Genomic DNA, 11,077 nt, shown 5'->3' on the forward strand with positions numbered 1-11,077 from the left:
GAGTGATTCAAAGATATTTTGATGATAACAATGATGATAACAAAAGATGATGACAAAAGTGATGACAAAAAGCTCAAAGATCAATCAAAGAACAACTCAAGTGAATCAAAGATCAATCAAAGAACAACTCAAGTGAATCAAGAACAATTCAAGAGTTCAAGATAAGAATCAAGAAGAATTCAAGACTCAAGAAGAAAGTTTAGAGTCAAGAATCAAGATTCAAGGTTCAAGATCTCAAGAATCAAGATCAAGATTTAAGACTCAAGACTCTAGAATCAAGAGAAGGCTTAGTCAAGATAAGTATGAAAAGTTTTTCTCAAAAATTAAGTAGCACATGATTTTTCTCAAAACATGTTTACCAAAGAGTTTTTACTCTCTGGTAATCGATTACCAGATTGTTGTAATCGATTACCAGTAGAAAAATGGTTTTGAAAATGTTTTCAAATTGAATTTACAACGTTCCAATTAATTTCAAAAAGTTGTAATCGATTACCAGTGCCTTTGAACATTGAAATTCAAATTCAAATGTGAAGAGTCACATCCCTTCACATAAAAGCTTTGTGTAATCGATTGCACCGATTTGGTAATCGATTACCAGTGATTGTTTCTGAATAAATCTAAAGATGTAACTCTTCAAATGGTTTTTGACTTTTTCAAACTGGTTTTAAGTTTTTCTAAAAGTTATAACTCTTCTAAATGGTCCTCTTGACCAGACATGAAGAGTCTATAAAAGCAAGGCTTTGTTTTGCATTTTCGATCATTCATTTTATTCAATCAATCTTTTACAAGCCTTGAATCTCTTTGAACTTCTTCTTCTTCTTTGTACCAAAAGCTTTCTGAAGTTTTCTGGTTTTCTAAACCTTGAAAACTTGTGCTATTCATCTTTTCATTTTCTTCTCCCTTTGTCAAAAAGAATTCGCCAAGGACTAACCGCCTGAATTCTTTTTGTGTCTCTCTTCTCCCTTTTCCAAAAGAACAAAGGACTAACCGCCTGAATTCTTTTGTGTCTCTCTTCTCCCTTGTCAAAGAATTCAAAATGACACAATCTGAGAATTCTTTTGATTCTTCCCTTTCCCTAATACAAAAGTGTTCAAAGGACTAACTGCTTGAGAATTCTTTTATATCCCCATTCACAAAGTATCAAAGGTTTAACCGCCTGAGATCTTTGCCTTAACACATTGGAGGGTACATCCTTTGTGGTACGAGTAGAGGGTACATCTACTTGGGTTGTTGAATGAGAACAAGAGAGGGTACATCTCTTGTGGATCAGTTCTAGTGGAGGGTACATCCACTAGGTTCAAAGAGAACAAGGGAGGGTACATCCCTTGTGGATCTTTGCTTGTAAAAGGAATTTTTACAAGGTTGAAAGAAATCCCAAGGACCACAGGTCGCTTGGGGACTGGATGTAGGCATGAGTTGTTGCCGAACCAGTATAAAAACTCTTGTGTGTTTGTCTCCTTCTTCCCTACTCTTTTACTTTCCGCTGTGCATTTAATTTTCGCTTTTACTTTTTGTTAAGTTTCTCTTCTACTCCTTATTCTCTTAACAATTTAGTGAAAGCCTTAGAAGAGTAATTTTTAATTAGTAAAGGTTTAGGAATAATTAATTCAACCCCCTCTTCTTAATTATTTTGAGGCCACTTGATCCAATACCTTCTCCCTTTGCCAAAAAGAATTCGCTAAAGACTAACCGCCTGAATTCTTTTTGTGTCTCTCTTCTCCCTTTTCCAAAAGATCAAATGACTAACCGCCTGAATTCTTTTGTGTCTCCCTTCTCCTTGTCAAAGAATTCAAAATGACACAATCTGAGAATTCTTTTGATTCTTCCCTTTCCCATATACAAAAGATTTCAAGGGACTAACCGCCTGAGAATTCTTTTGTATCCACATTCACAAAGTTTCCAAGGTTTAACCGCCTGAGAACTTTGTCTTAACACATTGGAGGGTACATCCTTTATGGTACAAGTAGAGGGTACATCTACTTGGGTTTGACTGAGAACAAGAGAGGGTACATCTCTTGTGGATCAGTTCTAGTGGAGGATACATCCACTAGGTTGTTCAAAGAGAACAAGGGAGGGTACATCCCTTATGGATCTTTGCTTGTAAAAGGATTTTTACAAGGTTGAAAAGAAATCTCAAGGACCGTAGGTCGCTTGGGGACTAGATGTAGGCACGGGTTGTTGCCAAACCAGTGTAAAAATTCTTGTGTGTTTGTCTTCTTCTTCCCTACTCTTTTAATTTCCGCTGTGCACTTTAATTCCCGCTTTTACTTTTGGTTAAGTTTCTTTTCTATTCTTCATTTACTTAACAACATAGTAAAAGCCTTAGAAGAGTAAATTTTTAATTAGTAAAGGTTTAGGAATAATTAATTCAACCCCCCCTTTCCTAATTATTCTCAGGCCACTCGATCCAACACTCATCGCACTTGAGGATACGTAGGAGCAATGACAACAGCCTTGTCGACCTCAAAAAAATAAAAAAATATAAAAAGGGAAAATACACAATTTTGAAGTCATATTTTGCACACTCAATTAAAGACTGTTGTCTCTTGTGATGGGAGTGTGGGGTGCAAATACCTTCCCTATGCGTAAACAACTCTTGGACCCTTATTTTCAAAATTTGCAGACCTCGTTTTGGTTTTTCTAACGTTTTCCCTCGAATAAACGTTAGTGGCGACTCCACTCATTTTCTCCCTTGGAGACGGACGCGCTTTGGCATTTCGCCTCGCCCTCCCGCCAAAAGGTAGGTTGCGACACCATGCAACATTAACATGGGTCATGCTAGGATGTGGGGTACACAAATTTAAAAGGAAGTTGGAGTGTCGTTTGGCATCCTTTACTCTTCTAACCCCATTCCCCCTTCCCTAACTGCTTTTTTCTCCCCTCACTCCCTTTGTTTTCTTTCTCTTTTCCCTCACATTCCCACTTCTCTCAACCCTCATTCCTTGCATTTTCTTCAATTCAAGTAAGTTGACTTCTAATCTAGCTTTTGTTTTTGTGTTTTGACTTTCTAGGATAGTTTAGGTCATTTAATCTTCAATGAATTTAGATTAGGTGGTTTTTGGATAAAAAATTACTCAGTTTTTCTAGAATTCTTGTGATTGTTCATCACAACACGAGCCATGCTCTTAGGTTTGAAGCAGATCATGCTCCCCAGGCCATGCTGTTTTACACCCTGACGTAGCATGGGTTGTGCTCCACCAGCATGGCTTGTGCTGTAAAAAATTTAAATTAACATTTTTTTTGTCCCATTTCTTCTTCTACTTTCTTCTGTCCAAGCTTATGGAGAACTTTTCTTCAACTGTCAAATTCTACACACGTTCACCTATAGTGGGAATTGATGAACACCTTGATAATTCACAGCTTGCTTCACCTCAGGTCGCAAGCCATTTAGAAACATCACACATTTTGAGCTTTCACCATCCCTTCCTTGGTAATGAGGAAAATACCTCACTAGCTCTTCAAACTTGGCTGCGTATTCAGCTACAGTCGTGTTCCCTTGCTTGAGTTCAAGGAATTCCATCTCCTTCTTGTTCCTAACATCTTCAGGGAAGTATTTCTCCAGAAATACCCTCTTGAAGGTTTCCCAAGTCATAGCTTGACCTTCAGCCTCCCAGCATTGGTGAGTGTTCTCCCACCAATACTCAGTTTCTTCTACCAGAGTGTAGGTGCCAAAAGCAACCTTTTTCTCCTCAAGGCATGCCATCACTCGGAAGATTTTCTCAATCTCCCGTATCCAATTTTTAGCACCATCAGGGTTGTATCCTCCATTGAAAGTAGGGGATTGTTTCTTTGGAAGCGATCCAACCCTTGATACTCGATAGCTCCTGCAGCTTCTCCTTTATTCTGGTTTCCCATATCCTGGGCTAAGGCTTGGAGAGCATCAGTTATCGCACGATCATTCCATCTAGTCATTACTCCCTATGCATACCAGGAAGTGAGAACATGAAAAAAAAAACGCACAATAAAAAGAATAAGATGATTTCATATCTATCTCCAGTCCTTACTTAAGTTACTCTTGAGAGTTGATGCCTCAAGAAAATACTCCTCTAAAATAGTCTTCCCTTGAGACATTAGCACTCATTTTCCATCCTTTGTATTCCTGACCGCTTGCATGTAGTCCCATTGCACTTCACAAATTATATAGATGGTCAGTCTAATAACTCATGACAAGGCATTGAAACTCATGGTATAACATACATCAGGGATACAAACATGTTATGACTACATCATTCAAATCTCTATCACTCATCGAAACACAACAAAGTGACAAAGTTCCAAATCCAAACAACAAACACCAAGCATTCAACAAGGTAACTAGAGAATGCACAAAGAAACATAGCAGAGTCACAACTCACTAGCCGAAAGGTTCGACCGGCTCTGATACCATTAATGTAACAATCCGCCTCATTGCTACGATATCACTTACCATAAAATGTGACATTTCAATTAAGAAGTGAAAGCTTCATTAATTTGATTGTGAAAAAGATGGTAAATTTTTCACGATGTACATTCATCAAACAACTCACAAACAAATGAACAAATACATACTTATATATATATATATATATATATATATATATATATATATATATATATATATATATATATATATTGTACACCACTACACATCTTTCAAATGTCAGAACATAATTCAGATTTTTTTTACACATATCTAAACTTGGGACTTACATGCCAATTAAAAAGATTCAAGGAACCAACTAAGGAAGAGTTCATAACAAAACATAACTCTCCCCCAAAATAAATCCCAACGTTATCACGTCGACTTGGCGGCTCCAACAAAAGACTTCCCTCCAAGTCACCTACTGTTACTCATCTGCTCCCACGAATGAAAGTTCGAGATCATCACAGGCACCAATCACACGATACAAAAATTGCAAAGGTGAGTTTATTATAAAAGATCAACAAACACCAAAAGACAATTATTAACAAGAAAACAATAACAATGACCACAATCATTCTTAATAACCCATCGATTCAACGCACACTTAACAAACTAGTCATCAACTTTTTCATAATTCAATTCATATATGCTTAGAATGATGCATGTACCTGACTCAACTCTAAAATGCAATGTGGTACCATTTATTAGGAAATAGCCTAAGCTTGTCCACATGACACTCTCACTTAGGGAAACTAGGCAGCAAGTGTCGAGGTCACCCTGTCGTGCACAGGCAACTCCCCCCCTATGGTGATCAACTTGAGTCTCAAGGAAGTTCCAAACCAAGTGACATGCCCCCAAGTACAAGTATTTTTCCTCATGAAAAACTACGAGTACTTACTGACAAAGTTTGTACTATTTCCATGCAATATGAAGTATGAAACATGAACATCATCAATGCACTGACCATTAATAGTTAAAGATTCTAAGCCATCCCCTTTCTCTCTCCAAGAATGCTTAAAACTCTTTAAAACACTCGATTTCCCCCTCTAGGGATATCCAACATGATCACTACACCCCCTATGTACATACATAACATACATCATCACAATAACATCATCAACATCAACATCATCATCAACATCACAAGAAATCACATTCCACATACATACATATAAATTCATGACCGAGATTCACATTTCTCAGGTCTTCAAGCAACATAAACCTCATACAACAACAATCTATAATATCATAAGAAACATATTTTTAAGGAAAATTCTAAATTAAAGGGGAAAACTATGATATTCAAAAGAAACTCTTATGCGCATTTAAAATTTAATAAAGAAGTAAATAGAAGAACAAATATAAAATTTTGGGCAGAGTCTCCTCTATAATTAATACTTTTCTCAAAAATTCCAATCAATACAACAACAACATCATTGACAATTTCAATCATCAATAACAAACCTATCACATCCCATTAGTTAAAAACACAATTTTTCTTGAAAACCAACATGCACATCAATAAAAAATACATCACATCCCATTAGTTAAAAACACAGTTTTTCTTGAAAACCAGCATGCACAGGGACAAACATACATCCCCATAATTGGATTCTCTGACCCCAACTATGGTATCAAAAGCTATAAACAAACAATAAACTCCCCTCACCTATCTATATCTCTCTGTTAGTTCCTTGCGGCGTTGTTCTAAGATCTCTTGGGTTCATGTTCGTTCGTCCAAACGTAGAGCTCTATATACCAGTATAGATTTCAAAGTCAAGGTTAATATTAAATTTTAGGGTCAAATACCCATTCAATTTAAAAAAGGGCTAAAGGGGTGTTTTGAGATTCATATCAAAGAGAGGTCATTTTGAAATTCTGATCACGCCACTGTGACCAGGGTTCAACAAATGTTACAAAAAAAAAGTCTATTTTATAAAAAGGAAACTTTTACAATGTCTCTTTTTCAAGGGTTTTTCAAAGAAAGTGTAAAAACATCCAATAATGGTACCCAAGTCAGAAGAGATGTAAAGATAGGCACAAACTAACAAAGAGAAGGTTTAGAAATCACGGTTACCTCGAAGAAACCGTGAAGGAAGGATTGGAGGCTTCATTCTCTACCGAATCTTCGAGTTGAGTTTTGAAGATTCCGCTCCGATTAAACTATTCTTCTCCGTGTGGTGGTTTGACGGCAAGCAAAGGCGACTCGTGGCGGTCACCGATGGTCAGTGGTGGTGGAGGAGGAGGTTGTGGGTGTTGAGGGAGGGTTTAGGGGAAGAGGTGGAGAAAGAAATGGCTCTTTTGCGTTGCTGGACGTATTTGTAGCCTGCAAGACTCGTCTAGGCGAAATTTGGCTTGCCTGGGCGAGCTGATCTAGCTCAAATTGTACTGCTTCGGTTAAAATATCATATCTCATACTTAAGATATTATATTTCAATTCCCAACGGTCCGAATGTGAGAAATTGGGTTACTAGCCTATAACCCGAATTTAAAAAGCAATCCAACGGTTAACGAGTTTAGGATTGCATTTTTAGTGGAACAAGTTTAAGTAAAACTTGAAATCTCATAATTTCAAACTAAGTCAATAAAAGTCCACATAACTCAACATCCACATCAAGCATATCACACGTGGCTAATTTACAAAATACCTTAACTCATCCAAATTAATCAAGTAATCAAATAACACAAGAAAAACATCAAACATCTATTTTTAATTATCGAAACTTCAGGGCGTTACATTATTCAGTTAATTGTGTTGTTCCACTGTTCTATCTTTTATATTGGAATTGATGATGTAGCTCCATGTGGAGCTTGTAGGCCTTGGATCTTCTTCATCAATAGAGTCTTTTGCTTCTTGAAGTTCAATGGAAGTGGAATGGAGAAGAAAGAAAGATGATTGGAGACACCACTTCAAGGAGAGGATGAGTCAAGCACAAGCTCACCACCATAGGAAGCCATGGATAAGAGCTTGAAGGAGGAGAAGATGAGGGGAGGGAGAAGGAGCAAGAAATTTTTTGCCTCAAATGAGGTATCAACTTTGAAGTTTGATTCTCAAATGATCAAAGTTGAAAAATTGCACAGACATGATCTCTATTTATAGCCTAAGTGTCACACAAAATTGGAGGGAAATTTGAATTTCTATTCAAATTTCACTCGGATTTGAAATTGAATTTGTGGAGCCAAATTGTGGAGCCAAAATTTCACTAATTATGATTAGTGAATTTTAGCTATGGTTCAGCCCACTAATCCAAGATCAAGTCCAAGATTCTCCACCAAGTGTGCTTAGGTGTCATGAGGCATGTAAAGCATGAATGACATGCACAAAGTGTGACTATATGATGTGGCAATGGGGTGTAAGAAGCAAATGCTCACCTCCCCCTCTAAAATTTAATTGGATTGGGCTTCTTCAAATTCAATTAAATTTATTTCCCAACACACACATCAAATATTCACTTAATGCATGTGAAATTACAAAACCACCCCTAATATAATAACTAGTCTAGGTGCCCTAAAATACAAGCGCTAAAAAATCCTACATTTCTAGGGTACCCTACCTACATTAAGGAGCCCTAAATACAAGGTCCAAAAATAATGAAACCTTAATCTAATATGTACAATTATAAGTAGGCTCATACTTAGCCCATGGGCCCAAAATCTACCCGAAAGCTCATGAGAATCCTAGGGCCTTCTATTGCATCTCTGGCCCAATCTTCTTGGAGTATTCTATCCAATGCCCTTGGGGGGTAGGATTGCATCATTCCCCCCCCCCCTTGAAAAGGATTTGACCTCAAATCCCGAGGTTCTTGAAACTCTGGGCTTCTTCCCTCCACACCTGTAAAAAGAATAAAAACATATATATTAGTGGTGTTTGGTATGTTGGAGTAAGGTAAGGTCTGAAAACCCATTTCCTGGGCATCTTCCCGTGGGGGAACATGGTTCCTCATAAACTTAATGAGTGGTGCTACAAGTATAGAAAAATATGGGATAAACCTTTTGTAAAAGTTTGTTAAGTCATGGAAGCCCTAAATTCTTCTTATACTTGGTGGAGTGGGCCACTCAGGAATGACCTTTATTCTCTTAGGGTTCATGGGAACCCCTTGATCACCATTTAAAAAATTAAGGAAAGTAATGCAATAAAACGTACATTTTTTTATATTTTCATGTCGATTACTCCTAGCAAAAAGTATGACAAACCTAAGGTGTCCCATATGAGCACCTAGGTTTGTATTGAAACAAAAAATAAGAACAAACCTACCTAATGAGTTCCTATGTATGTGAATCATGAAGATGTTGGATGCATGGGTGATTTTACAAAAGAGGATTGCACCACTTAACACATTCATCATACCACCTATCATAGGGATTTGGTGCCTCATAATACCTATTTTGGGCACCAAAAAAGCACAAGGATGTAAGCTCTTGCAAACCAAACCCTTATCCAACATCTCCTTTAGTTGAGGAATAATCTCAAGCCCAAGAGGTGTGGCAGTGCTAACAAGTGTCTTTTTACAAAGGAGAAGATGTAGAGGTTATCTAAGAGGGGAAATTTCTTTAATGTTTGTCATTATTGCAAAATGACTTTCTTTCTTAGCTAACTTCTTGGAGGAGACACTTAACTCCTTACACTCCTCCCTAACCATTAAAGGTTGTCATTCTTCTTGGAGGTAGATTTCTTCACTAGATCCTTCCCTTTTTGCTTCTTCACTTTCACTAAAGGAAGGTGAAGTAGTAGCCTCATCTTGACTACCATAAATGTCTTGGCCCCTCATAATCATGGTTTTCTTGGTGGGCCATTGAGAAGTAATGTGTCATCTTTCAAGACATTTAAAGCACTTTATAGAGCTAGTATGCTCTTGCATACTATCTTTAAGGAGTTGCTTTTATATTGCCATCCCCTTATCATCTTTGGGCTTACAAGGTGTCGCCCCTAAGATGCCTAGACTTTGGTCTTTCTTTGGATAAGAGTAAGAGCCATAAAATTTTGAAGTAGACTTTCTTTTAAGTTGTTGCTCTACCCTTATTTCCCAATCTAAGTAAGCCTCTACATTGTCCTTCCCATGGAAGCATGGGAGGTTAATGTTAGTCTCTTGAGGCTTTCTTTCCTTTTCTCTCATATGGGAGTGAGGTCTAAGATGTGACCTATGCCTTCCTTCATAATAGTCACGAAGTTCTTCACTTAGGCTCGTACAAGAGTCATGACTACTATAGGTGGCATGCTTTTCTTTTCTTAACTCTTTTAGTATTTTCCTTCTTTCTTCTTCCCTTATTATCTCTCTTTCATCTTGACTTATTTCTTCTACTTTTTTTTTCCTTTTTCTTTTCTCTCTTATTTTTCTTTCCACAACTTAAGGGATCTCAACTTATCTAATATCTTATACAAGGGGTCCTTAGGAGTAGAACCCTCACCATTAACACTAGATGAAGAATGAAGACTCATGAGGGTTCCTAAGTTGTGGTTCTTTCTTGTTGGGGGTTTGAAAACAAAAGGTAAAAGAAACTATTGTTGAAACTAGCCAAAATAAACACTAAAAGAGGTGTGAAAGATAAGGTAAAAACTAATTGGTAAAAGGCAAGCTATCTAGGCGGTTTGACAATGGAAGGTAAAGGAAATAAGCTATGAAAGTAAGCAAGAAATTATAGTGCAAGAAATGCAAACTAGGCGAATCCTAAGAGTGTTTGGATGACCACATTTAAGGTTCCCAACAAAACACTCACTATCCTAAGGGAAAATTGCCTAAAATTATTACACACAAATGGAAGTTTGGTAACCTATTGGAGGCTCCCAACACACTTCTAATGAAAGGCTTTTTTTCTTACAAAAACTTGAAAGCAATGAAGGTAAGTAAATTGCCAATTACAAAATTACAAAATGGTCCTCAATTTTGGTGGTTGTTCTCCCTTTGGTGATTCACTCAATTTGGAGTGCTTCTTAGTCCAATAGCTCTTAAGGTGGTTGGCCCCTTCCTTCTTGACTCAAATTCTTCAAGGGATGGCACCAATCCTTATTTCTAATTCCCTATATGGCAACTTATAACAACGAAACAAAGATACAAACAATAACCAAAGACCAAAATAATGAAATGAAAGCTAAAACAATAGAGTTTTAACAAGACAAACTTTCAAGGATTATTCAACAACTAAAGCAATGAAAAACACATAAAAGGAAGCTAGGACTCAAAGAGAAATCTCGAATGGCTCTAAAGTAGAGTAAAAAAAAAAGACTCAAGAAACCTCTAGTTTTGGCACTTTTTTTCACACTATTTTTCAATTGAAATTTCATAACTAAGATTGATATAAAATAGGCACCAATTATAGAACAAATTTTGAGCCAAAACAACAATCACACTTCTCTTTCACTTTTTTTTCCTGGACACTGATTTTCGTGCCAACTTGTGTGATTTTTCGTATTTTTTCATTTTATCCAAATCAGTTGGTTATTTTTTTTATAATTTTGTTCCAGATGTCTAGAAAACTCAGTAAAAAGTTCAGCTCAAAATTCGTAGTGACTAATTACCAGTAATTTTTACAAGTATGTATGTTCAAGCTGCCAACACCAGCGATTTCAACCTAGAAATCAAGAGTAGTGTTTATGTTGCTTAAGGCTTGGATAATTGCAATTTGTGTTTTATTATGCTCAAATGTCTGGAATAACACAATTCAAGAGAGCTTAAGACT

General features: G+C 36.8%; 1 protein-coding gene across 1 annotated transcript; it reads right to left on the reverse strand.

Moving 5' to 3' along the window:
• Positions 1 to 3,322: 3,322 nt before the first annotated feature.
• Positions 3,323 to 3,703, reverse strand: LOC114411103. Its single transcript, XM_028374865.1, has one exon. It carries the CDS (start codon positions 3,701 to 3,703, stop codon positions 3,323 to 3,325), a length of 381 nt encoding a protein of 126 aa, XP_028230666.1.
• Positions 3,704 to 11,077: the final 7,374 nt, after the last annotated feature.

This window comes from Glycine soja, chromosome 5 (assembly GCF_004193775.1).
Source record: "Glycine soja cultivar W05 chromosome 5, ASM419377v2, whole genome shotgun sequence".
NCBI lineage: Eukaryota > Viridiplantae > Streptophyta > Magnoliopsida > Fabales > Fabaceae > Glycine > Glycine soja.

Coding starts and splice junctions, on each gene's coding strand:
- LOC114411103 (XM_028374865.1), bottom strand. CDS start 3,703: ATGGCATGCCTTGAGGAGAAAAAGGTTGCTTTTGGCACCTACACTCTG.